Source organism: Vigna umbellata, chromosome 11, assembly GCF_029865625.1.
Source record: "Vigna umbellata cultivar VRB3 chromosome 11, Vumbellata_1.0, whole genome shotgun sequence".
NCBI lineage: Eukaryota > Viridiplantae > Streptophyta > Magnoliopsida > Fabales > Fabaceae > Vigna > Vigna umbellata.
In genome coordinates this window covers 30,162,605-30,189,743 of record NC_142175.1, presented here as the reverse complement: position 1 = coordinate 30,189,743, position 27,139 = coordinate 30,162,605, and the positions used below count along the sequence as shown (strand labels likewise).

Genomic DNA, 27,139 nt, shown 5'->3' with positions numbered 1-27,139 from the left:
CCACCTTTCACACTCTCCAAGCCTATAAAGTGCAATTGTGTGATCTAATGGTTAAAACCATGACACGCCACATCCTAGTCAGAGTAAGAACCGGCAAAAATATTGAAAACCCTGTGTTGTTTATGAAGGAAGAGAACTCAAACAAATTCCAAAGTAGTAAGTAATAACAAGAATGTACAAGAGAGAATGTCTTTTATGCTATAAATATAAAAGGGTATAAAGCAATAAGCTAAATAGTAACAATAATAATAATTTAACAATGGAATGAACCAATGTGGGGGAAGTATTTGGTGAGAAAGAGAGACACGTATGGGGTAGGAAATTGTGGTGAGACAGGAAGTGAGTTTGGTCAAGTTCAGGGACTTGATGCAAAAGAAAAAATCTAGCTACATCCAATTAAGCCATGAAATTCATCAAAATCTCATCATAGCTACTTTTCTAATCCCAATGCTCAACCCTCATTGGTTTTCAACACCTGCTCTCAAGGAACTTTAATAGTTACTGCTTAAAAAGTGACTCCATTACCATTAAAACACCTGGCACCTGCCTCTCTCTCTCATTGTCAGTATCATCCAACCATCATTACCACCTTTTCTCCTCACATTATATATATTTATTGCTACCTAGCTAGTACTTTCAGCTTACGCACTCTAAGTTCATTCATTTCCTTACCCTTAACCTTAGGCCTCCCACAATGAAGGTAAGTCTCCTCTTTGTGTTGCTATTGTGTGAGATTGGTTATCTCAGTTTAGTGTTAGGAAAATGTTGATGTTATATAATCTGAATGTTTTTGTCACTTGCAGTTCCTCAGCTGGATGCAAAATAAACTTGGAGGAAAACATGACAACAGAAAACCAAATACACACACAACTACTACATGTAAGTGTTTTTATTATTCTGATAACTAGATTTTCCTTGTGTCAATGCATGATGTTTCTAGCACCAATAAGATGAAAGAACACACTTGCTTCTATCTGAAGGAAGGTGACTTGATTCGAAACATATAGAGGAAGACAGGGAGAAGACAAGTTTGTATGTTCAATGTATTTTCATATTTCTCTTTCCCTCTCTCTCTCTCTCAAGTTTCATTTCCAATCAAACAAAAGACCATATACAGAATAACGTTATTTAAATCAAAGGTGCTCGTGCGTAGGATACTAGGCACTTGAAAATGTTAAAATGGCATTGGTAGTTCTAACTAGGCATCCTAGTATAGTTGTAACTTGATCCGAGGAAAACTCATCGAAGAGTACTTTCAGTAGAATAACATTAATCGTTTTCTTGGGAATCTTAAAATAATGGTTTCTTTTGGTTTTGTGCACAGATCATGCAAAACAAGAACCTCGAGAGGAATTCAGTGATTGGCCTCATGGTTTGCTAGCAATTGGAACATTTGGAAATAACAGTGAAATCAAAGAAAACATAGATGATCAAAATGTGCAAGAGGATCCATCCTCGTCAGAGGAAATAGCAGACTTCACTCCTGAAGAAATTGGGAATCTACAGAAGGAATTAACAAAACTCCTGAGACGAAAACCAAAGGTGGAAAAGGAAATATCTGAGCTTCCTCTAGACAGATTTCTTAACTGCCCTTCAAGCTTGGAGGTTGATAGGAGAATCAGTAATGCGCTATGCAGTGAATCAGATGATAAAGAAGAAGATATCGAGAAGACATTGAGTGTGATAATTGACAAATGCAAAGACATATGTGCAGATAACAAAAAGAAAACAATTGGGAAGAAATCTATTTCTTTCCTTCTGAAGAAGATATTTGTTTGCAGAAGTGGATTCGCTCCAACGCCTAGCCTTAGAGATACCCTTCAAGAGTCAAGAATGGAGAAGGTAACCCTTTGTTTTGTTCATAATCTTTCACTTCCCCAATTAGGTGGAGAGATCATTACATGGTCTCATATATATCATCATAAACAAGTTTTTCAAAGAAAGAGTTAAGAAAACCTTGTGATGTATCACACAGAAATTGATTGGAACTAAAAACAAACAGTGGTCTGAGATCTTAGATTAATCTCTAACCTGTGATGAAATATACAGCTTTTGAGGACAATGCTTCACAAGAAAATTTACACCCAAAATTCTTCTCGGACATCATTCATGGCAAAGTGCATAGAGGAGAAGAAGATGACAAGGAAGAGGAGTGATGATGAATCAGACGAGAGAAGTGGTGATGGCAGTAAATGGGTGAAGACTGATTCTGAATGTAAGTTGCATTTTGTGATATAAATCTGGTGAATAATGTGTCTGACTTAAGTTTGTATGATTAATATATAGTGTCCTTTTCTTTGATGCAGATATTGTGCTGGAGATATAATAAATCTGCTTCTATTTTTACAAGCTCTTTTAGTAGCTGTTGGGGTAAAGATGAGTTAATGTATAATATATATAAGAAGTAGATTTGATAAGAGTTAATTGACAGTAGTAGTACTTTCGTATTTTGAGGTCAGATTGCATGAAAAAGAGAGAGGGATATATGTATGTATATGATGATGGAGGCTATGGAGTGGAGATGAGATTTTTTGAAATGAAGACAGTGTGTTATTTTTTCATGGTTTTGTGTCTGCAAAGGCAGAAGAAGTCATGTTGTGGAAAATGATAGAATGGGTTTGTGATATGTAAGGCAAAGTTAGACAATTTGTGTGATGTGCACACTTCTCATCCCTTTTTTCACTCCACTTTCTCACCTCCTTCTTCCCTTCTTTTGTAACATCTCCCAATTAAGTTAATCAATAATACTTTCATTATTACACTCTCTTCTTCTTCTTCTTCTTCCATCCCCTCTTTCTTTACAATTCTCATTAATCTTGTAATCAAACATTTTACAAAAATAACCAAAAAAACATACTAAACATAAAAGCTTTTATATAAACAAAAATTAAATTCTAATATTGAGAATTCAAATAATGTGAGTTTAAATCTTATGGAAATGACAAAATTAGATACTTTCCAATACTCATAAATTCATTTATTTTCTTAAGGTTTTGAGTTACACTAATATTAATTTTTTTATGTGAAGTTGACTCATATCTTATTTTATTATATCATCTCCATTAATCTTTTATGAGAGACCCATTAATATATATATATATATATATATATATATATATATATATATATATATATATATATATATATATAAAAGAGGTCTTTTCAGTCTTCGAGGACTTTTAAAACTTTTTTTTCAATAAAAAGAAAAGTATTGTGTGTAATTTTTAATAATGAAGGTATGATTAAACTTTGGAGTTTTAATATATATGAATAGGTGATGAAACCAACCATAGATGATAATGCTTTAATGTGATATTTTTCACAAATATTAAAAACCATAATTGAGGTTAATTTGAAAGAGCAAAAAAAAAAGAGAGAGGTTAATTACAAAGGCAAAACAATTGTGAAAAGATAAAAAGAAAAGGTAAATATTTTTATATTATTCCGTTTAAACAGGAAATATAACCTAATTAAGTTTATCTAAAACAAATATTTTAACGGTTATTCTTAACTTTTTAATATTAATTTTCCTAGTTTCTTTTTAAGTTAAGTATACTAATTTTTAGAAATAAAAAAGTGTAAACATTTTAATATTTATTCGTCATGATGTGAAATTTTATCTCATTCTTGACAACCTAATGAAATTCAACAAAATAAATATTATTTTAAGTTCATTCTTAACTTACAATACAAATATTACTTTTAGTAGTTTATTCAATCTAATTATGTTAGTATTGTTTTTTAAGGTTTTTTTTCCAGCTTTTACATATACAATGTATTTTTAACATTAAGTCATTATCGACTAACATATTTAAAAGTGTTTTTCAATCAACTAGATTTAAAAATAATGTCATAAATGATAAAATCAAATATTAACATGTTAAGTCTAATGATTTCAAGATACATAAGTGAATAAAAATATTTATAGATAAAAAAAGTGATGAACATTACAAAAAAAAGAAAGTTTACTAATGAAAGATTTTGTTTCAATACGTTAAATATATATTTCAATCAGAATCTAGTGCATTTCTCTCCAACAAGCTTTTCTGCATTTTTTTTCATTTAGATGTCGAATGATGGATAACGTATTTCTCAATTCTATAACATTCTTTTGATCTACCTTATCCATCTTTTGTGTTTTCATACATTCTTCTTTTTCTTCGTCATTTCACCTCAACATTAATTAAAAATATAATTTTTTTAGTGTAAATAGTTGGAGATTTGAGTTTTCTAATAAAAAATCAAAGTATTTCATCTTAATATTATAATCATAATTAAAGTTAAAGATGATACTCTAATTCATAAATTTAACCACTCAGTTATAGATAAAAAATAACTATAACAATAACTATAAAACATGCAACAGTTTTCAATTAATAAGTAATAATCAATATTTTCGTCCATATCTAAGTTAATAAAACTTTACAAATTGATTAAAAAGTAAACAAATTTGTATGTAAAATTATTATGTAATTTATATAAAGGTTAAATATATAATTTATATAAATATTAAATATGTTTTTAATCTTCAAATTTTGATATAAAATTAAAATGTTTCAATTTTTTTTTTGTGTTGTTTATATTATTTGAAAATTTTCAATTTAAGTATTGATCTAAAACAATATTTAATACAAATATAATTAAGATAATTGGGTTAAAATTAATATATTTATCATTTTTTAAAGTTGAGAATTAAAATGTATTTTAAAATTAAAAGTATATTTAACTTTTTTTTATATATAAAAATATCTTTTGCTATAATCATTTCAGAAATAATGAATTAGTTAAAATAGAGTATTGTATCATTGATTGAACCGCGCGTTGAACGAAACCCGATGGCACAGAAGCACCACCTTCTTCTGGATCTATCCCAAATCCCACTCTCCAAACCCTAGAAAATTGAACTCTTCCCCTTTCCTTTCTCTCACGATTCCTATCAAAGATTCTTCCTTTTCACTCTTGCCCGGCGATTTGATTTCTGGGCTTTCTTCGTTTCCGCAATTTCGATCTTAAACCTGAGGCTGTGGAATTCGGAATTCAGATTGAAGTTAGTGGGGTTGAAGTAGGATAGTTGCGTTGGCGCTGGCAATGCCATTGGTGTGGTCAGTGAAGAAATTTTCGGTGATTTTTGTGATACCGAAAATACAGTATGTCTTGGGCAGGCCCTGAGGATATTTACCTTTCCACTTCACTTGCCAGCTATCTTGACAGTGAGCACTCTCTCTTTCTCTTACCCTCATATTGGTATGCACTTCAATTTTTTTTTTTTTTTTGTATGAAGGATTGGACACTTGATTTCATTATGTACTGTGTAATTGGTAATTTTCAATGGCTAAATGTTGTGGAGTTGATCGGAAACGAATAAGTTGTAGAGTTTTTTTTAAATGTCCAACGTGTGTTTTGTATTTTTGGTGGTAGCTGGTGATGTAATTTTCAATAGCCTCGAGTATAAATAAATTAAGATGGGCTTGATATTCAACAGCCTCTTCTGTAAATAAATATAGTAAGCGGGGAAGATGGAAATATATAGCCATGATTTTATGTGATATAATACAATTGTATGAGATAGTATATGGAACATTTACATGTTGGGGTTGCATATTACTCTGGACCTAAAACTTTCCTCTATTATTTCTATATCTCTAAATGCTCGTAAAGTGTAGTTTTTTCTGTAAAACTGAAGGCATAAGAATATTCTGTTGTGGTGAACTATAGATTCCAATGATATTGCTTTTGAATTGTGATTTGTGATTGAATAGTTTTGATGTTACTTACCTTTTGTGTTTAGCGTACCAGTATCTCTGAGAAAGTGTTCAATATTAGTGAAAACCTGTTGGGTGTGGTAAATTAATTTTAGTGTGCTAAATTAATTTGAGTGTTCTTTGGAGGTGAAGCTGATGTATTTCTCATAGACTTTTGTGGCCTTGCACTAATTTTTGTTGTAGAGAAACTTCTTGTATTGCTGAGAGATGGTAGAAAGCTCATGGGAACACTTCGCTCTTTTGATCAATTTGGTACCAGCTTGTTCTTAAAATGTAAAGTTTTGACATGAAATAAGTTTACTTGCTATAATGTCTCCTCAATAATATGCAGCCAATGCAGTTCTTGAGGGTGCCTGTGAGAGGGTTATTGTTGGCGATCTCTACTGTGACATCCCTTTGGGTCTCTATGTGATCCGCGGGGAAAATGTTGTTCTAATTGGTGAGCTGGTATGATTACTAACTATTTCTCCTTGCATCTGTAAGTATTTTCCATCAAACATTCTTATTTGCAATCACATACATTTCAAATTTTAGGACTTGGAGAAGGAGGAACTTCCTGAACACATGACTCGTGTTTCTACAGCAGAAATCAAGAGGGTAGATATTCCATAATCGTTTCTTTTTTCAATCGATACTCTTTATGTATATTTCCATGGTAGTTAGTATCACATAATACACTTTACAATACTACTGATTCAACATGATTCAGAAAGTTGACGATGCAAATCAGAATGGGTATCGTTCTTTTTTTAGTTGCTCACTGTATCACATGAATTGCTCTTGCTCAAGTATAGCACAAATTGCAATCTCAGTGAATCCCATTATTCTAGCATAATGGTGCTAACATGTGTTGCGGGTTTCATTAGAAACGCAAATGTCTCACAATGATGTTGTGGAGTCTGTCACCAAGGCAATCACGTTGCCTTATGTGATGCAGGTTTGACCTGCATCCTAGTCAAGGGTGTTCTCATGAGTTGCAAACACTGAATCCAGCTAGTGGTTGAGGGGATATAGGGCAGTGTGTGACCTTATTCGGGTTCAAGAACAAAGAAACGATAAGGAAAGAAACGGGTCAGGTGTGGGCTTATTCAGGGTATGGATCTTTGCTCCCTTCAAACTTTACATGGTTTTCTTAAAACTCACATGCAGAAGGTGTCACGTGAGTTTTTAAAACCCTCCTGTGTTTGTTATGTTCTATTTTGTTTATTATAAATAGGTAACTGGGCTGCAGATCCTAAAGATATGTTTTTTAGTTAGTTATTGATTGTATAGATATGTGTGTGTGTATCATGTTTTATTGTTGATCATGAATCTTATTATTCTCAATTCAAAGAATAGCCTTTCTGATTCATGATATGTATCCCGTTTCAACTAGTACGGGATAATTGGATGGGTCTATAATAAATATTATTGAATTCTTCTATCAAATTCTAGCTCATTGTGTTTTGGTAAAGTGATCCTTGAAGTTGTTTTCTTTCTGTTGATGGTTGTGGCATAATAGCTTGATTTTCAGATAAGCCTTTCCGTACCCTTCTCTTCCAGGCCATGTATTCCTTGTCCTGGGTCTAATTTTGAAACTGATCTCAATGATACGATGGTGTTTACGTTAGCTATTGCATCTATTGTAATGTTTATTTATTCTGATTTATAGTCAACAACTTCGTAGTTTGCATTTTATCTGATAAATAGCAGTACTTTCATGCGAAGAAAAGGAAATCTCAGTATTGTAAATTTGTAATTATGCAGAAAAATGCTCAAATGTTTGATTCTCTATTTGCATACCCAACATAACCAAACACCCTTACAATATAGAAATCTCTAAGTAACAGATAATTTCTGATCAAAATCCCTGAGTTGAAAATTAAAATCCAAGAACTATCACTACATAAAAATATAGCACACTCCTTACTTGTTATATATATATATATATGGGTCATTTGGTTTTCTGTTATGATTTGGAAATAGTTGCTGATGTAGTCCTATAATTTGCATTTATTTAAGCAATAAATTCAATTATGCAGACTCGTTAAATTTTGTTTTTTTTTAATGGAACATTGATTGTGCATTGTAGGCACAGAAAGCAGAAAGGGAGGCCTCAGATCTGAAAGGGACTATGAGGAAAAGAATGGAATTCCTTGACTTTGAATAGTGAACCCTGATTCATCCTTCACCTTCCCCATCCGCAAATATTATAGCGGCTGTTCTTCATATATTTTGCTTTCTTTTTCTCTGCTATTGTTGCCTTTCATGGGAGGGTTCAATACTCTTGAATTTTTTTCTGTAATATTAGCTTCAGGAATCATTACTATCATTCATTTGCTTTCAAAAAGTTCTCAATTAATACGGCTCCTCTAATGAGAGGATGCATATTAAAATTAAAATATTAAAATATAAATAAATTTACAATCACTAAGTAAAACATTAAAAATATACTCGGTTCCCTTTCTTACGTGGTTTCCTTCCAAATAAACAACAAATTTTTGGTTAACAATTGAATAAATTGGTATAAGTTTTAATGTGTAAAAATTGTGTTGAATCAATTCTTTAAAAAATAAATACCGTTTTGAACAATAGATCATATTCAAGTTTATTTAAATCACAAATATGAGTTTGATGTAAACTGGTATAGTACTGAGCGATTGGGTGCTGAGTGTAGCATCTTAAATTTTGGGTGTTGAGTGTAACATCTCAAATTTCAGGTATCTAGTAATTCAAATTTTTTTCAAAAACCGTTAATATGTCGACTTAATTATTGTAATACATATTGTATTATTGTAATACATATTATAAATAATTCAGGATATTGTATGAATTAAATTTCATAATTAATATTACATTATTTGAAAAAAAATCTTATTAATAACAAATTTAATCAAGATTTTTCTTTTTAATCTTTTCTATTTTCTCGTTGCTTCTACATAACATTTGTATCATCAATTGTTCCTCTATAACACAAACATTACATATTATCATTACACCAAACTTTTTCATTAATAGGATGATGTTATAAATTACAAAGCAATAACTTTTTCATTAATAGATTAAGACAATATCACTTTTGACTTCATATCCTCGATGACTCTACATAAGAAGGCAATTCATGTCGATACTCATTATCTTTATAAACGTATGTCATCTTCCTTATTTCACCACACCGCTCCTATTTACCAAAACAAACCGATTCAAGTTGTCTTCTACCGCAGCTTTGGATCTATCTCTCTTGCTTCTCAAGGCTTACAAGCAAAATTCGGATGTTGCTCTCATCAGTATTATGCTCAACCTTAGCCAGAACTTTACGGGTGAGACATCCATTCCTTTCTACCTCCTTGAAAGAGGAAATGACAACACTCAAATCCTAATCCCTTCTATCGCCTTTCAAAAACGAAAGGATTCATCTCTTCCACCGCCTCTTAAAGATAAATGTTTGTTGTAAACCTGATATAACGCTAAGTGACACTGATTGGGCGCTAGGTGTAAGTTTGATTGTGCAAGTTTGGGAACATTTTGGCTTCAGATCACTAAGTGTCCCTTTTCACCACTGAGCATCCAATTTTGCAAATGCTTTGCCATTGAGCATCACTGTTGAACACCATCTTGTACTGTAGGTATGAAGCAATTTAATTCTAGGTCTTGGAGTGACAGAAGAGTGTCGTTGAGCCCGACTTTTTGAGAGAAGAATGGTGTTGAGCACATCTTTTACGAGAAGTTTGACACTCGGGTGGCACCTCTAAGCGATGCTTGATTTGTCTTTCTCTTCTTGGATGTTTGATAATTATTTAAATAAACTTTAAATATGTTTGTAAGAATTGTGACTGTGTGTGTGAAAATGAGGATTTTGTTATTGAAATGTTTAGAAATGTTGTTGAGAGAATTTCAAGGATAAATTCTAAGTGGTAGTGATGTTTAGTGTATGTTTTGACTAATGAGAGTTTAGAAAGGAGATATCCTGATATTCTACCAACCATTAAATTCATATAGGAATGGTAGGAGAAGAGAATTACAAGAGGTCCTAGCCACTGAACTATTTGGTCCTAGAGGGAGTGACCTTGTAAATAGTAAGGTGATAACTCCAATGTTTATAACACTGAGTATAGATATTACTGCAAATGCACACCTAGAATGAAGCTCTTTGTCAATGACATGTATATCGGTAATTAAGTATACTGTCATATATTTATGCATGTTTATATGTTATTGTATTTCAACAATGTTTAGCTTATATATGATCTAATTTAATTATCTTACGATATTTTGTTTTTGCACACTAACTTACCATTGTTATTTTTTTTTTGCAATGATTACCTTTTTTATGTGAGAGATGAATTATGTGTTGATATACATTTATATGGAAGTTGATAAGGTGATGACATAACTGTATAGTTTCTTTAGATGTTTTTGTATAGAAATTTTCTCTCTTTCTCAAAATTATGATTTATATGTTTTTAACTATATGTTGTGTATTATTAAATTTTTAATGTTTTATTTAGTAATTTTGTATTATCAAACGAAATGTTACTGTTGCAAAAATACCTGTACCACCACGAGCATGTGTGTTTAGTTTTTATATAATAAAAAATAAATTATTGTTATTATAATTGTAAAAGTAAATTAAAATAATTTCACTATTTTACATCATGTTTTTAGAATTTTTTTTATAAGTAATTATTTTAGTTTAAAAGAATAGTTAAATTTTAAGAAAAAATATTATATTTAGAAAAATAGTAAATATTAAATTAATAAAATATTTATTTAGATTTAAAAAATATTTAAAGGATAAATTTGAAAATAAAGTATGTATATCAAAAGAAAATCTCTTTACATATTAATATAAGTTTATTGTAAAATAACTAAATTACTTCTATAAAAATGCTAAACACAAAAAATGATTTATAGATTCTTATTGACAATAAATTAAAGGTTTAATAGGTTCGGAACTCCCTATATTTGCGGGTTCGTTTCACTTGGGTCCTCCAATTTTAAAAGTGATCAATTAGGTCCCTAATTTAACAAAATTGAGTCAATAATACCCTTTCCGTTAAATGTAAGGGAATCTGAATGCAAATTAAAAATTGCAGAAATTGCCACGTATTAAGCTCAAAGTCTGCCACCTGCAAATAAAATGATGCCTCAGCATGTCACCTGTTTAATTTGTATTCAGATTCCCTTGCATTTAACGGAAAGGGTATTATTGACTTCATTTTGTTAAACTAGGGACCTAATTGATCACTTCTAAAATTAGAGGACCCAGTGAAACGAACCCGCAAATATAAGGACCTCCGAACCTATTAAACATAAATTAAAAAAATAAATTCTAACATCTACAAGGTAGGCAGTAAATGAAAGAAAGTCGTTCCAGAGAAAATAATATTCAGTTTTATAAGAATTTTCCGCGTAGATTTCTTTTATAATATAAAGGCAAATAAAAATATATTCTAAATAAATCTTTAAACTCTTTTACAAATAAAAGTAAATCTATTGCAAATAAATGCATACAAAACCCTGTATTAAACCCATTTTCGATTACATTTTAGAAATTTTTTTCTTCCCATAATTTCAATAATAATGAATTGTAGCGAAAACGCAGTATTGTTTTGATTGAACAAATCTTCTGAATCTATCCCAAAATCACAGTCTCGAAACCCTAGAAGATCAAGCTCCCCTTTTTCTTTCTCTCGTTTCCCTCTCAAAAAAGGCTCCCTTTCCACTCCTAGTCGGCGATTGGATCTCTGGGGTTTCTTTCTTTAAGCGATTTCGATCTTAAACCTGAGGCTGTGGAATTGTGAATTCAGATTGAAGTGATTGGGGGTGAAAAGAGTTGAGTTGGCGCTGGCAATGCCATTATTGTGGTTAGTGAGGAGCTATTCGGTGATTTTTGAGATACCGAAAACGCAAAATGTCTTGGGCAGGCCCTGAGGATATTTACCTTTCTACTTCACTTGCTAGCTATCTTGACAGTGAGCACTCTTCTTCTTCTTCTTTTCTCATGTTGATACACACTTCAAATTTAATAATTTAAGTGAAAGATTGCACTCTTGACATAGTTATGCCCAGCCTTTCTTTTTGGTTCTTGCTTTCATCGTGTAATGTGTAAAGGGTAATTTTTTAATGGTAAAAAGTTGTGGACTTGGTTCGAAACGAGTAGTTTATGGAGGGGGAGTTCTTTTTTAGTGTTCAACTTTGTCTTGTATTTTTGTGGAAAGTGAGGGTTCAATTTTCATTGAGACTTTTAGGTTGGGCTTGACTATTGTTTTAGACATTACGAGGCTGCAGGGGAAAGGGAAGGGTCATGATTTTGACTGATAGATTCCTATTGTGCATGTTTGTTACGAGCTATGTATACCAAAGCAAGAAAAAAAATCATTCTTCCAAAATGTTATCAGGGAAGAAGGAATTTCAGGTACTGCAAATTAAATTAGTTCTATGTTTGTCCTCTGTAGTTGTTATATCTCCTAATTCTGGCCATAGTCGCACATGTAAAAGTGAGCGCATGAGAATATGCTATTTTATGATCACCTATTGATGTGTGGACAATATTGCTTTTGAATTGTAATTTGTGTGATTGAATAGTTTTGACGTCACATTGCTTTTGCTTTTGAATTTAACTTGTGTGATTGAATAGTTTTGATGTCACACTGCTTTTGACATATTTAGTATGTTAGGCTTTCTGAAAGGGATTTCGGCTAGATATTGTTCAAAAGCAATGTAACCCATTGAATGTGTTAAATTAATCTTGGTTTTTCTTGTAGGTGAGGCTGATTTTGTATTATGTACTAATTTGTATGGTCTGACAATAATTGTTGTTGTAGAGAAACTTCTTGTATTACTGAGAGATGGCAGAAAGCTCATGGGGATACTTCGCTCTTTTGATCAATTTGGTACCAACTTGACCTTAAATTACGTAAAGTTTTGACAGGCAATAGTTTGACTTTGTAAATTTTCACATCAATAATTGCAGCTAATGCAGTTCTTGAGGGTGCCTGTGAGAGGGTTATTGTTGGTGATCTGTATTGTGACATCCCTTTGGGTCTCTATGTAATCCGTGGAGAAAATGTTGTTCTAATCGGTGAGCTGGTAAGGTTACTGATTGCTTCCCTTTGCATCTAAAAGTATTTTCTAATTTTCCATCTTATTTAACATGTCTTTCAACATTTAGGACTTGGAGAGGGAGGAACTTCCCGAACACATGACTCGTGTTTCTACAGCAGAAATCAAGAGGGTAAATATTCTTAAATTTTTTCTTTATTTACTTTATGTTCTTTGTGTGATTTTCTGTCTCCTTATCTCCCCTCACTTGTCTAAAGATACAGTATGCTGTGACTCTGTCAATGTTTCATTGCTTTCCTACTTTTCTTTACAAAGCTTCATTGCATCAGGATTATACTAAAGTGTGTAGGAATGAACATATTTTATATTTAACATCTAATAATTTGATAAGTAACTGTGTGCTGAGGAAATAATGGCAAACTATTTTGATGATGAGCAAGAAGTGGACATACTAAGTACTCATTTGAATGGGCCTATATTAAATACTTATGAACCCTACCTACCTAATTCTATCCCATTGAGTTAATAACGAATTCCTCAACACTGTCATTTTTTTTTTCTGTATGTTGTTATATACTCTTCTATGCCCCAATCAACCTTATCCTGGGTATGATTTTGATAAAATCATATTTAGTACGCTAATAGGCAGAGTAAATTCTCTGTGAACAAAAGTAATCTCAATACTATAATTATGCAGAAAGATGTTCTAAAAGTTTGATGATCTATTTATAAACCCGGCATGGTACCCAAATGGGATTAAAATCCTAAAACTATATATTTGGGTCCATTGGTTTTCTGTTATGATTTGAAAATAGTTGCTGGTGTAGTCCTATTATTTGCATTTATTTAAGCAATAATTCAATTATGCAGACTCGTGAAATTTTGTTTTTTTTTTTAATGGAACTTTGATTGTGCATTGTAGGCACAGAAAGCAGAAAGGGAGGCCTCAGATCTGAAAGGGACTATGAGGAAAAGAATGGAATTCCTTGACTTTGAATAGTGAACCCTGATTCATCCTTCACCTTCCCCATCCGCAAATATTATAGCGGCTGTTCTTCATATATTTTGCTTTCTTTTTCTCTGCTATTGTTGCCTTTCATGGGAGGGTTCAATACTCTTGAATTTTGTTCTGTAATATTAGCTTCAGGAATCATTACTATCATTCATTTGCTTTCAAAAAATTCTCAATTAATATAAGCATGATTTCAATTCCTTACCACTTTCTGGATTTGGGTTGAAAGGCTTCAAATTATGCAGAATTAGTATTTTAGTAGTTCAAATGCATTGCAACCTTAAATTGAACGTGACTATGGTTCACTGTGAAGTGCTCTGATTACCTCATTAGTTGCTTATAAATGGGGAAATGATTTAAGACTCCTATTTTAGGCTATAGAATAGGATAATTATTTTATAAACTTAAGTTTATAATAGATAAGTATTGTATATGCATAACATTTATCTCTTAAGTAAGTACTTATAACATTTTGTTTAATATCAGAGATAAAATTATAACTTTTTGGAAGAATATGTAACATCCCAAAAATACAGTCTAAAACTATATAATAGAATAATCACATTAAATAATACTCCAGATCAGTCTTACACTAGAGTCGAGCGTACGCTCATGGTTGAACGGCTGTACAGAAAGAGTTACAATTTTAAGCTGTACAAGATAAACAAATCTGACTGAACGGTTTACAAAAGAAAATATCGAACGGTCATACTTAACAAAAGGGAAGGTGATAGAACGACTATCTTACTATAACTAGACTATTGATCGAACGTCCTATTGTTCGGCCTTCACTTCTATCTCTACCAAATTTTCTTCTTCCAGCGCTTCTTCTAGCAGCTCGTCTCCTTCTGCTCACATCCACACGGATATCATTACGGATGATCATTGCAATGATAAGGACGGACGTACAAAACCAAACAACACGGGAAAACACAGGGTAAGCTTATGTAATTTAATTCATGTACAAACATACAATTCTCACATTCAAACACGTACGATATATTTCATCATGCATTTCAAGCAAGGCCTAATACTAGACTGACTGTCTGGACTGTATGAAATCTGTGTAGCTACAGGCGTTCGTGCACCCAGGTGATGTAGTAACTGGGATGCCCTCAACAGCTGCCACCCGAGGTTAGCCCTATCTGTCTAAAGTACCCCTAAGGACTAGGACCTCCTGTCGTTCCCACACATGACCTACCCTCCTCTACGTGAAGACGAGTACTCACGGAACATCAGGATGAACAACCCGCTTAGCATACCCACAGTCATACTTTACAAATTCCAATATTCATACATGAGTCGTTCCTTTCCGGAACGCTCGTTCATAATTCACAACATTTCATTCATATCATATTCTCTTCATCTTTCATTATTCATCATCTTAGTTTCATCTTTCATCATTCATCATCTCAATTCCATCCTTCATTCTCAATCATTTCAATTTCCTTTTTGTTCAAAGATTTATAAAGACACCAGATACCGAAAGTTCAATCCTCACTCAGAACGAGGACGAACACTTGGAACGAGGCAGAGAGGTCTCCAGTTCCAGAATAGAATAAGACCGAGAGGGTTACTATCGGATTACGAAAGAAACCGAGTACAACTGTATATCGCAAGAATGACTAGAACGAACGTTACTTACAAAGTGAGTCAATTAGATGAACTGACCCTTGTGAGTTCTAACCGAACACAGAAAGAACTAGGCCCAATACTAAGGCTCTAAGCCGGAATCAAATGGACGTATACACTTCAAGACTTTCAGAGAAAAATACTTAGAAGGATTCACCTGAAGAAAACGAACGCTTATGAATATTTAGATTATTTGAATTTACATCAAGAAGTCTGAATGTCAGTCAATGACCGAGCACGGTAGAGAAGAAAATTCTATTAAAGTTAGACGAACGCTATTTTTCATCAAGATAGATTATACAAGAAACGAGTACGAGCGCTTGGTGTAAGACCGAGCACTACTCAGTACGAGCGCTTGGTGTAAGACCGAGCACTACTCAGTACGAGCGCTTGGTGTAAGACCGAGCACTAATAAACTTATAATAAAAGGCTTGATAAATATAATAAGATACTATTGAAGTAGTGTTTACGAACAACGAAAATATACAATTACATAGATATAAAATTTTAAGTTTAGCATAGGATACCCAGATACAACTGTGCTTGGCCGAACGTTCAAGCATAGTATTACCACACGAGGACGCTTGTCCTCAACTAGGATTCTCCCCAAATGAAAGAATCCCATTTCAACTATATTCACCAGAAAAACCGAACGGTCAATGACCGTTTAGTAACGAACGTACACTTTCATATGAGAAATTTCATACCAAAATCATTTGTTTTCAAACTCATTTCTTAACATATAGTTTCATAACTTTATACATTCATATCATAATCAGCTTTCATACTTCATAAGATCCATATCATATAAGTTTCATATATTTCATACATCAGAACATAGCAACCACCATATATCATATAGTCAAATATCACAATAATCATACTTCACTTTAATTTAGCAACTCGAACGAACGTTCATGCAACACCGTAAACATACAAATTAAATTAAATAAGCTTCTCTTACCTCTGAGCGTGAACGAACGTTCCCAGAGGCAGAATACACTTTCACCACTACCGGTTTTCCTACCGTCAACGCTCGACAATTCCAACTACACCAAGTGACAACCCAACACTATCAGAACCACTCATTTTGAGAATGGTGATCAACACAGGAACCCAGAACTGGGTTTGCATGTTTAGGAAACGAACGACTAGGTGAAAAGAAAGACTTACCAGTTCAGCTTCACAAACCGAACGGTTTGTCTGGAAGCTCTTGACGCCGGAAGTGCTTCTACGGTAGCTAAATGGAGATCGGAGAAGGGAAAGGGAGTGCATCCTTAGAGAGAAGATGAAGAGGATGCAGAGAGAAGGAGGAGAGAATGAGATTCTTCAGAAATCTGAAAAGAGGGTGTGTGCAGAGAGTGGAGTAGATTTTCTGAAAATCCAAGTTTTGCTTCCTCCGTCAAAACGAGCGTCCGTTCATCTGCCGACACCTGTATTCCACTATCTGATTTCCGGATCTTCTTCGCTTGACACCTGGCGTCCGTCATCTGAGTGTCGAACCCCCCTCTTGACACGTGAACTCCACTAAAACGATACGTGCGTGGATTTTACTGGTTCTGACAGAATAATAATAATGAAAAGTATAATCCATTTATTTAATTTTCTTTCATCCAAATTAGTGAAAATCAAAATGAAAAATTAAAATATTTTTTTAAGATTTTGTAATGTTCTGTTTTTTTTTATCAATTTCTGTTTGAGTTATTTAGAAAATTACATTTAAAAATCTAAAGAAAGCATTAGTATTAGAACATACATTCTTGTCTTCTAAATATATAGTGTTATAAGGTTTATGATGTTGTTGAGCTAATTAAATTTTTTGGCCAAAATATAACTGAAAAAACTTTATCTTTACTTAGAATATACACAATAGTAGCGAAAAATTTAGAATTTTTTACACAATTATAAATTATAATATTCCCTTTAGCTAAAAAGTCTATTGTTTTAACTTTTTATTTCTATTTAATGTATAATGTCCAACTCATAATTATACTTTTTATAATAATAAATTTTTTGCCTCTTAAATTTTGTATTTTTAGAGATCATGAACATAATTGTTGGTTTAGCTTTTGAGATCTATTGTTGATAAAGATAGTCCAATGAAAATAATATTGAGTTTTTGAACAATGTATTTTGAATTCTGACAGTGACCATATCACTGATAAAATGAAATTAAAGTCAAAACAACCACCTAATAAAACCAGTACGAATAGACCATTTTTTTCATTTTATTTTTTTAACTGTTCATACAAAGACACCGACACCTCTGTTATTATCTTCCACCACTAACTACAAAACAAGAAATTTGCGGAGAGAATCCAGTGAGTGAGTAATATATATAAAAGAAATTATTCATTCAATTAAATTAAAACACATGACAGAATTTAAATAGTGTCAGTGTCGTGCCTCAGACTAATTTTATAACAAAAATTTTAATTAGTAAATATTACTGATTTCATATTTTTCAAAATTTATTGCATAAAACACTTTATTCTATTCAATTCTATTTGGTGGTAATTGTAAAAACAAATAATAAAAAATTAAACTGCATTTCACTGATCTACATCTTAATCACTCTGTTAAAGTAATAATTAACTCACTCGCCATGACTAAGCTTTTTTGTTACAACTGAAGCACACACAGACACACTCCTTTTCTCTTAGTATACATTTGGAACCTCAATCTCCACAAATTCAACAAATTTTTTTCTTGTTCTCTCTCTTCCCTCCATAGATCCAGATTCTCTTTCTCTGTTTGAAATGTGTGGGGTCTCTGTTCTGGCGTTTCTGCTTCTGCTGTCTCTCAGTGCCGAAGCTTCTGTTCACGACTACAGCGGGGAGAAATTCGCAGCCAAAGGCAACGCCTTTGTAGTCCATGGAGGTAGCGAAGGAATTTACGCTTCTGCCCCCAATCTCACCGACGCTTATCCACCGGCAAATCCTGATTCCTTCATACGGTCATTTCACTTCTCCCTTCAATTTCTTGTCTTGTGAAGGAGCTTCTCTTTAAATTTTATCTTCATTGTTTGTTAAGTTTTATTGTGTAACCCGCCAGATTCGAAATTGTTTCGTGTTCTTTGTGTGAAAAATGTAATTGGCAATGTTAGGGGGCTTGTTGAATTGCTGCATTTAGCTTTTGGTGTGGTGATTGTGAGGTTCCTGGTAAAAAGTGATTTTTTTGTTATTGTAGCATATGCTTTTAATTCGCTTCAATATGTAAGTAAAATGTGTGATTTTACTTGTCAGATTTGAAAAGTGAACTTGTTAGGATAGTCATCATAGGATTTCAACTAGTTGGGTTATAAGTTGGAAAACTGTTTCTCTTGTGGATGAGTCCTAAAGGACTGCACTTATATCTGTTTTGTTTGTTGCTGTTGTTAGTCATGCTGATGTTTGAATTGAGCAGACCTTGTACTCAATTCAAGCCACAACAGATATAAATAAAGTTTTTAGTTTATATAAAAGTTACACTCATGTTTTTGTTGATTCGGTTTTAAATGTTGTAATGTAAAAAACCAGATTGGAAAGGATTACATTTCGGAGAAACAAGGAGTTTTCTAACTTCAGTTCATGGCCGATTCAAGCTGTTCTTTTTGAAGTTGAAGATAGAGAGACAATTGGTGGTTCAGCTTATGGGGGCCAAAGGGCTGTCTGCTGCACCGGTGATCTAGCAAAACTAGGTGTGTGTGCTGAAGGGCAAGTGATTTACCGCCCTTCTGTAGAGAATCCTGATTGGCCTCAAGTTTTTGGTGTCGCTTTTGAAATTGATGCTGAAGTGGCGGTGCTGCCATTAAAATCTATTCAAATCACAAAAACTGGGATGTATAACTTGTATTTCATCCATTGTGATACTAGGCTTAAAGAATTGGTTGTGGAAGGGAAAACTGTATGGAAAAATCCCTCTGGTTATCTGCCCGGTAGAATGGCGCCTATGAAAATTTTCTACCAATTTATGTCTTTTGCATATGTATTGCTTGGGATCTTTTGGTTCTCTCAATATGCTAGATTTTGGAGGGAAGTATTTCCACTGCAGAACTGCATTACCCTGGTGATAACGCTAGGCATGTTTGAGATGGCTCTGTGGTACTTTGACTATGCTGAATTCAGTGAGACTGGAATTAGGCCAACTGGGACAACAATTTGGGCAGTAACCTTTGGAACTGTTAAGCGGACAGTGGCACGTTTGGTCATTTTAATGGTTTCAATGGGCTATGGTGTTGTGAGACCTTCACTTGGAGGGCTTACATCAAAGGTGGTTATGCTTGGAGGAACCTTCTTTGTGGCATCTGAAGTGCTTGAGTTGGTAGAAAATGTCGGTGCAGTAAGTGATCTTTCTGGAAAGGCAAAACTGTTCTTAGTTCTTCCGGCTGCAGTGTTGGATGTGTTCTTCATTCTTTGGATTTTCACTTCACTCTCTGCAACTTTAAATAAGCTTCAGGTATTCATCTTCTAAGATCGTCTCAATATTCGTTACTCCCTGAACATCATGTGAGCTTTTCTAGTAAATGAGACATAAACTACAGGGCTGCAAAATTTTCACTTTCTTTGGTAAACTTGCCACTTTCCTTATTTTTTATTTAAAGCACTGTGTGGGTAGCAATTGACAGGAGTATTGTTATGTGTATGATGTTTTCTCAATTTTGTAGAAATATGACATGACAGTATTATTGATAGAATTAGCTAGCAGGAGAAGACTCTGGGAGTGAGTTTGCATAAAAAAAATACTGTTACATTTGTAACTAATAAGTCAGAATATAAGGGCAGATGGGCTATATATAGTTATGTGGTTGAAGTAATCAAGTAACATGGGGGAGGACATCACACAATTCTCCCTCGGGTTTGCCAGTAGTTTGTTTTCGTCATCTTTGATATTTCGTGGCTATGTTACATCTGTAGAAAAATAAGAATTAATGGTCAAATTATAGTTTATTTCTTTAATTGTAAATTAATGAAATATGCCTTCCAAGATTGAAGTATCAGATCCTGATGATCTTATTCCATGAATCCTATTCTGTTTTAAAGCTTCTGGTGCACAAATTAAGATGATTTATCTTAGACTTTTGCTATGTTGCTGCACCATGTAATGTGACGACTGATTCATTCACTTTGTCGTGTCTTTTAGTATAACTATCTAAAATCTACTCTTCATGGGCTTATGTAATGCAACAGGCCAGAAGGATGATGGTAAAATTAGATATTTACAGGAAGTTCACTAATGCTTTGGCAGCAGCTGTGATTGTATCCGTTGGCTGGATTTGTTATGAGGTAATTCACAGGCACAAACATATTTTACTTGCTTAGCATGTTAACTACACCTAGTTACTGTATTGTTGGCTCAAGTTCGTCTATGCAATCAATGAATTCTGATGCTGTAAACATATTAAAATGAGCTGTAATTTATTTTTTTACCAAAACTAGAGCAGGAAATATGTTAGAAAATTGATGTTATTTGCATGCTTACTGATCTAATACACAGTCAATTTTTGATATATCAAGTCTTGATTATTTTTCAACTTTCTCTGTCAGCTTTATTTCAAATCAAATGATGTATACAATGAGCAGTGGCGGAATGCATGGATCATCCCAGCCTTCTGGCAAGTTCTGTCTTACTCTCTCCTCTTTATTATCTGCATTCTTTGGGCACCATCTCAAAGTGCAACACGGTAAAAAATCCACCTCTCTCTAAGTTCCTCCATTATCAATATTCTTTAATGCCTGATGAGTTTTTTCTTGTATGCTTTCTGTCCATGTACGTAATTTGTAACTCACTATTGTTCCTGCTGTTGACAGATATGCTTACCGTGATGATGGGAGCGAGGAGTTTGATAGGGATGAGACTACTTTAACGCTGATAAAACCATCACCCATTTCTTCAAAAGATGTTCGAAGTGTGCCAGATGCTATATCAGTGCAGAGCAGTAACGGGAATTCAAATGATGATTTAGAAGAAGACAAGAGAGAATGATTATGTGCTTCAATTGAAAATTAGCTCAATGACTCTTTCTTTAATTCTTTTATCTCCCTCGTTAGCTTTTACTCTTTTACTTCATATTTTGTCAGGACATACTTCCTTACCAGATTGGATTACATGACAGAGTCCTGTGTGTTCCTGTGATGCCAATGCACAAGAATATAATTTAGTCATTTTTTACTAATACAGAGGAACCTTTTTCATATTATGCCATATGTTATGTATATTATTATCCATGTGCATGCATGCATACGTGTGGGGACACTTGATGGAATTTTTAGTTTTTAAGTTTCCAGCTGTATAACATTATATTAGTATTTTACTATTTGGTATTGATGAATGATATTTTGAATCCATGAGATTTTTTTCTGTATGTATATTCTTTCATTAAAGTTTAAGGATAGAGTTGAGTTGGTACTGGTCAATAAAAACGATTTATCAATGAAAAGCTATCAAAACGAATTGAATAATCAAAACTTTTTGTTATCTTTTACGATGAATCCAGACTTGTATTTGAATATTAATAGTGATTTTACTTTTAGGACTTAAAGAATTCAATTATTGACCTATAATGAAGAAGAGAAGTGTAGAACAGTTTCTCTCAAAGTCCATGTTTAGATGTGCATTTTTCTACACAACATTGCCTTTTAAAAATTAATTTAACACTAGCTAATCTATATGCAATGTAACAGTAAATTTTACTTCATAGACTGATTTTATAAGATAAAATTATATAATATATATGTGTATGTTCTTTTTTACACTCGATTATATCATCTCAAATTATTATTGCAGTTTAAAGTTCTTTAAACTAATAACAGAAATAAACATTTTTTAAACAATTTTATCTTAAAAAAAAACCTCGTTCTCTTAATAAATATATTATTTTAATTGATAGGGAGTAATTAGTTTGAGAATACAATAGGAAAAAAATACTTCAAAATATAAGTGAACTTTTTTTTCTAAAAAGACATTGTATGACAAAATACACAAAGGCATCTATTGCCTCATCATTTTCATAAATAGGAAATAGAGAAACCCATCTACATTAAAACTACCAAACTATATAATACATCCACTTGCTTTCGTTTTCAGGCATCACCATCATATTTACGCAAATATAGAATAAAAAACAGTGATAAATCCAGCTTTGTTGGCAGGGCCTGAAACTTTTGCTGTTCATGATGTTGTATTGAACGTGATAAGATTACGAAGGTAGCTAAATGGGTAACAGCTAAAATTAGATGGCAACAAAACCTTAGGTGATCCAATCATAGTCATTTTAGCCTTGTGGTCACGGAAGAGCATGAATTTCTGGCTTGTCTCCAATAACTCTTAGATCTACAATAAATTATCGTTCACATCATATCCTTTATTCTTTACTCATTGAAGAATGCCAACTGGTATACTAAAGCTTGTACAACAAAATGTAACATTTAATGTTTACTTTAAATACCCCATCATCTTTTCAAGTTTTCAACAAAAATCCTGTTTATTGGTTCTTATTCCTTACTCTTAACGGAAAGTGATGCAGAGGATCGTATAATGAAAGGGGTGTGTGAATACTGCCATCTACCGGCAGCCTCTCATGCCCTTGGTTAACATTCAAATAGAGAAACTTGGCCTTCTTTCAGAATGAACCTAACACAACCTTTTAATAAAACTGTTCACACTTGTAAACAGTAGGTGATTAGTAATTAACTGGTCCATGAAAGATAGAAGGAAAATTCAGTAATGATTATCCAATTACAAATAATAAAGCGTCCAAGAATCCAGCCAACAGAAAATATGCACTTATTAAGAGCTATAAAGCTGTGTACACATTACTTGGTAACCAAGTGTGCCATGCTTCTTTACTGAAGCAAGGTCTTTCAGCATACTCACAACATATCAGCAATTCCCGTGTTATGGTGTGTGTGCGTGTGCTATATATCTAATACTCTTCTGTTTTCCATATGAATCTCTTAGATATAAGAAAAAACAGAAGATACAGGTGCCCAAAGACGAAATGTATCTAGGACTAAGATTTAAGACAGAGCATATAGTGCAAAATTATCACATTGTATAGAAGTCATTTGAAGCTACAAAAGAAACCGCCCTCTTTCGACCTTAGAAAATAAATAATAAAAAAAAAAACACACGTACAACAAATTCCAATATAAACAAATGAAACAAAATCTAGAATGTGGTGAGAAATCAAATAACGTGCTTACAGGCAGCAGCATTCAGGGTGAGGTAGCTACTTGGCTTGTCACAAGCCACATCAGGCTTCAACACAAGATTAGGGAATCTTAATCTTTCTTTCCGATAATCGTGGATCATGGTAGTAAATCTTGTTGGAGCACCCACCCGAGAGCTTGAGCAACCTCAGATTGGCCAGCACTCAATTACCTGAACGCTCCAGGGAAAAAATTAAAAGAATATGTCCTAGCTTCTAAGTTGCAAAACTCCATTTCACTTCTTCACTTCACTGCACTCCACTAGTCCATTCCATCATTCAGATCTCCTCCTCAAGTGCTGGGAAACAGTAACCCCTTCAAAAAAGTCCAAAACGGCATCCTCTAGGTCCTCAACAGAGTACTTGATGTAATTCTCCGGATGCCTCCCACTCTCTATGTGGCCCCTGAACCTCCCAAGAAACGACCTATACGCCGGAATCAGCTTCTCCGATATCGATATCCTCAGCTCCTCCCTTAGTTGCGAATCCGGTATCAACCAAACTGCCTGAGTCCTGTGAACCTCCTCAAACATGGCATTAAAAGCCTTAAACCTCTCCCTGAGAGCACTCTTGGACACCCCAGAAGAAAACCCCCCACTCACATGCAACCCCTCATCCCTCAAACAATACAGCACCCTCACCCACGTTGCCCTCTGGTAGCTCGTAGCTGCCTGCCGGAACTTTCCGGTGAGCTTCTTCAAATAATCATCCCCGATCATCTCCCTCAACTCTGGACTCCCCCTCACCTTCTGCACAATGTAGTGCACATTGTTCATCACAAACAAATGAGCCAAAGAAGCGTCCTTGTAGTGCTTACTCTTCCCATCCAAGTTGAATTGTAAAATCACAATAATCCAAATCAAATGCACATCCAAAGGGGTCTTCTCCTCAAACTCACTCAAATCCAAATCGGGTATCCCAGGATCACCCGAATACCTGGACCCCGTGGAGGGCTTTGACACTATAAGCTCATTCAAAGTAACCTTGTAATCAGAGATCAAACTTATGTAATTCATCACATACCGAGTCAGAGGATGAATCGTCCCGCCAGGAACAGGAACCCTAGAGGGTTCCTTAAGCACAGCGTTCTCAAACTCCGACAAAATCCCCCTAGCAGCCTCCCCCAACCTCGACAAAATCTCCGCTGCCTGAACCCTAATAGTCTCGGAGGACTTGGAATCAAACACAACATCAATATCCGGCATCAATTCCGTCAACGCATCGTGCAAATCAAGAATCTTGAACAACTTCTCCGGCGACCTTCGGCTAATACTAATGGCCTCGGCGAAGTTGAAGAGCTGAATCGCAGGGCCCTTCACAGTCTCCATGAAACAAGCGTCATCGATGGAGGTTCCAACTCCATCGAAGATTTGCTCGCAGAGCTTCTTTTCACTGGCAAAGAGCGTCCTGACGCAGACTTTCGCGGCTCGTATCCAGCGTCTGATTTTGTTCTCGAGCTGCTCCCACTGGAGGCGCTGCACGTCGCCGATGCTGAGCTTCTCGATACCGAGCTTGCGGAAGCTGGCGTCGACGGAGGATTTCCTGACGCTGCCGTACACCTGGATGCACTCGCGCAAGTAGCCGGAGGAGACCATGCGTTCGGCGATGCAACGGAGGTCGTAGACGGCGTCGGAGGGGATGAGATCGATCTCGCGGATGCTGCTGGTGGAGCGGTAGCTTCCCGTGACGGAGGAAGCAGCGCCGTCACTGTTGAAACGGAGGAGAGAAGTCTGGCTAACTTCATCGCTTTCGTCGTTGTCAGGGTGTTTGGGAGAAGACGAAGAAGAAGGAGGGTCAAGGGTTTGCAAGGCTTCGTCTTCTGTGGTGGGGTCGAAGGAGTTGGTGTGGGAGATGAGGATGTTGCGGAACTCGTCTTCTAAGCGGGCCATGGCGATCTGGATGGCCGAGTTGACTTTCTCCGAAACGGAAACGGAGGAGAGGGACCTCTGGATTTCATCCACCGCCTGCAGGTAGAGATCCGCCTCGTCCCGGTCGCCGGAGAATATCATCTTGTCCCGGGCATCTTCCGACGCCGTGGAGTCCCATCGCAGAATGATCTTCTCCGCCGTCTCAAGCGGGAGGCTCTCCATGATCAACGGAATGAAGCGGCGGAGTGAGACAGAGAAAGAGAGAGAGAGAGAGAGAGAGAGAAAAAGAAGATAGCTTTTGTCCGAATAATGGAGAAAGAGAGAGGTCTGGAAAAAGTGGGGTAAAAGAAAATGGGAAATGTGGAAAAATGAAAAGAAGAGAAGAGAGTAAGATTAGTATATCTCATATCATTGCATTACTCATTTGACTTTTTAAATGCCGCCGTTCCTTCTGGCCAATTTTGGTGTTCTCCTTTTCTCCTTTTGACCTTTTTCCATCCTTCTTCTTATACACACTAATATCATCTTTCATCTTCTTATATCTACATTCACCATTCATCTCTTTTTTCTTACTTTCTCTCTTCATCTTTCTCCCTTTCTTTCTCTTCTTATATCACATCCTTTTTCACTCATTATTCCTTTTCCTTTTCTAGACTGACACTACAAGCCTGTGTCTCATTTAATGGCCAAAAACACATTCAGCGCAATGCTGCAACTCAATTTCCTCTTTGCTTCCAATTTATACACTCACTTCCAACCTCAGGCACGTCAAATAAAGAATTTCACTTTTTCTCTTTTATTTTTATAATTTAATTTCAATACACAATCAGTTTTTATATAATACATCGATTAAAGATTAAAAATCAATCTAAATACAACATTTGAAAAATCGATAATTTTATTACACATAACTATATATAATTAAATAAAACTGTTAAAAACTTTTATATTGTCATTCTATTTTAATTAGATTATTCCTTTATTCCAAATATGAACAGGGTTTAGCTTAAGGAGTTAATGTTGTACTAACTTTTTACAAGGTTATAGGATATTGTATCCATTTATTTTGTTTCAAAACCCATTATGATTCTTTTTTAATATTTATACTAACTGTCCTTTTCTTAGCTTTTTAAAATGTAGGCAACTCTTAATTTAAGATAAAATTAGTTTGCATTAATTAATATTAAATCTAAAGTACCATACCGCTCTTGATTGAAGAGTAGAAGAACTATAGTACGTCTAAATAGTACTACCGGGGATCATACATGGCAAAATTATTTGTGAAACCAATTTTGAAATGAAAGTACAAAATAATTAATATAAGCGAATCATTAAATACGTTTAGATAAGATAATTATAAAGTCATACATTAATTTTTTTAGAAATAATATTTCAATTTGAGAAATAAAATATCAATGGTAAGGAAATATAACTTTAATGTTTGATGTAGAGTATCAAAACTGACTCAGTTCATGGTTGACTATATTTTTTTTTTGTAATATGGTTTTACTCACTAAAAATTGGTAGTTATGTAAAATATTCACTTAAAGTTTATTTTCTTGATTTTTTTTATATATTTATTATAGTGTAAGTAGATTTCTTTGATTGATTCATTTATAGCAGTAAAATTCAA

At 34.1% G+C, this 27,139-nt stretch overlaps 4 protein-coding genes and 1 pseudogene across 5 annotated transcripts; 4 read left to right on the top strand and 1 right to left on the bottom strand.

Moving 5' to 3' along the window:
- Positions 1-646: 646 nt before the first annotated feature.
- LOC148191498 (protein NEGATIVE GRAVITROPIC RESPONSE OF ROOTS-like) lies at positions 647-2,626 on the top strand. The gene is made up of 4 exons (XM_088102361.1): positions 647-700; positions 804-879; positions 1,325-1,842; positions 2,050-2,626. Exons 1-4 carry the CDS (start codon positions 695-697, stop codon positions 2,236-2,238), a joined length of 789 nt encoding a protein of 262 aa, XP_087958487.1. The 5' UTR covers positions 647-694; the 3' UTR covers positions 2,239-2,626.
- Positions 2,627-4,786: 2,160 nt separating this feature from the next.
- Positions 4,787-8,073, top strand: LOC148191497 (sm-like protein LSM1B). 2 transcript variants are annotated; one of them, XR_015783047.1, is made up of 6 exons: positions 4,787-5,210; positions 5,946-6,014; positions 6,094-6,209; positions 6,297-6,359; positions 6,629-6,855; positions 7,834-8,073. XR_015783047.1 is itself a non-coding variant. In XM_088102362.1 (5 exons), exons 1-5 carry the CDS (start codon positions 5,150-5,152, stop codon positions 7,909-7,911), a joined length of 387 nt encoding a protein of 128 aa, XP_087958488.1. In that variant the 5' UTR covers positions 4,791-5,149; the 3' UTR covers positions 7,912-8,073. The 2 variants fall into 2 exon arrangements, 1 of the variants encoding a protein (XP_087958488.1); XM_088102362.1 differs by lacking the exon at positions 6,629-6,855 and having other exon boundaries at positions 4,791-5,210.
- A 3,212-nt stretch (positions 8,074-11,285) lies between these two features.
- On the top strand, positions 11,286-14,025 carry LOC124834369 (sm-like protein LSM1B). Its single transcript, XM_047309042.2, has 5 exons — positions 11,286-11,716; positions 12,569-12,637; positions 12,718-12,833; positions 12,916-12,978; positions 13,729-14,025. Exons 1-5 carry the CDS (start codon positions 11,656-11,658, stop codon positions 13,804-13,806), a joined length of 387 nt encoding a protein of 128 aa, XP_047164998.1. The 5' UTR covers positions 11,286-11,655; the 3' UTR covers positions 13,807-14,025.
- Positions 14,026-18,067: 4,042 nt separating this feature from the next.
- LOC148191496 (uncharacterized) lies at positions 18,068-21,774 on the top strand. Its single transcript, XM_088102626.1, has 5 exons — positions 18,068-18,406; positions 18,969-19,887; positions 20,619-20,714; positions 20,976-21,112; positions 21,240-21,774. Exons 1-5 carry the CDS (start codon positions 18,210-18,212, stop codon positions 21,412-21,414), a joined length of 1,524 nt encoding a protein of 507 aa, XP_087958752.1. The 5' UTR covers positions 18,068-18,209; the 3' UTR covers positions 21,415-21,774.
- A 1,688-nt stretch (positions 21,775-23,462) lies between these two features.
- Positions 23,463-25,890, bottom strand: LOC124836701 (exocyst complex component EXO70A1 pseudogene; annotated as a pseudogene).
- Between the last annotated feature and the right edge of the window lie 1,249 nt (positions 25,891-27,139).

Coding starts and splice junctions, on each gene's coding strand:
- LOC148191496 (XM_088102626.1), top strand. CDS start 18,210: ATGTGTGGGGTCTCTGTTCTGGCGTTTCTGCTTCTGCTGTCTCTCAGT. Junction 18,407..18,968: donor AATCCTGATTCCTTCATACG/GTCATTTCACTT, acceptor GTAAAAAACCAG/ATTGGAAAGGATTACATTTC. Junction 19,888..20,618: donor CAACTTTAAATAAGCTTCAG/GTATTCATCTTC, acceptor GTAATGCAACAG/GCCAGAAGGATGATGGTAAA.
- LOC124834369 (XM_047309042.2), top strand. CDS start 11,656: ATGTCTTGGGCAGGCCCTGAGGATATTTACCTTTCTACTTCACTTGCT. Junction 11,717..12,568: donor ACTTGCTAGCTATCTTGACA/GTGAGCACTCTT, acceptor TTGTTGTTGTAG/AGAAACTTCTTGTATTACTG. Junction 12,979..13,728: donor CTACAGCAGAAATCAAGAGG/GTAAATATTCTT, acceptor TGTGCATTGTAG/GCACAGAAAGCAGAAAGGGA.
- LOC148191497 (XM_088102362.1), top strand. CDS start 5,150: ATGTCTTGGGCAGGCCCTGAGGATATTTACCTTTCCACTTCACTTGCC. Junction 5,211..5,945: donor ACTTGCCAGCTATCTTGACA/GTGAGCACTCTC, acceptor TTTTTGTTGTAG/AGAAACTTCTTGTATTGCTG. Junction 6,360..7,833: donor CTACAGCAGAAATCAAGAGG/GTAGATATTCCA, acceptor TGTGCATTGTAG/GCACAGAAAGCAGAAAGGGA.
- LOC148191498 (XM_088102361.1), top strand. Junction 880..1,324: donor TACACACACAACTACTACAT/GTAAGTGTTTTT, acceptor TTTTGTGCACAG/ATCATGCAAAACAAGAACCT. Junction 1,843..2,049: donor AAGAGTCAAGAATGGAGAAG/GTAACCCTTTGT, acceptor TGAAATATACAG/CTTTTGAGGACAATGCTTCA.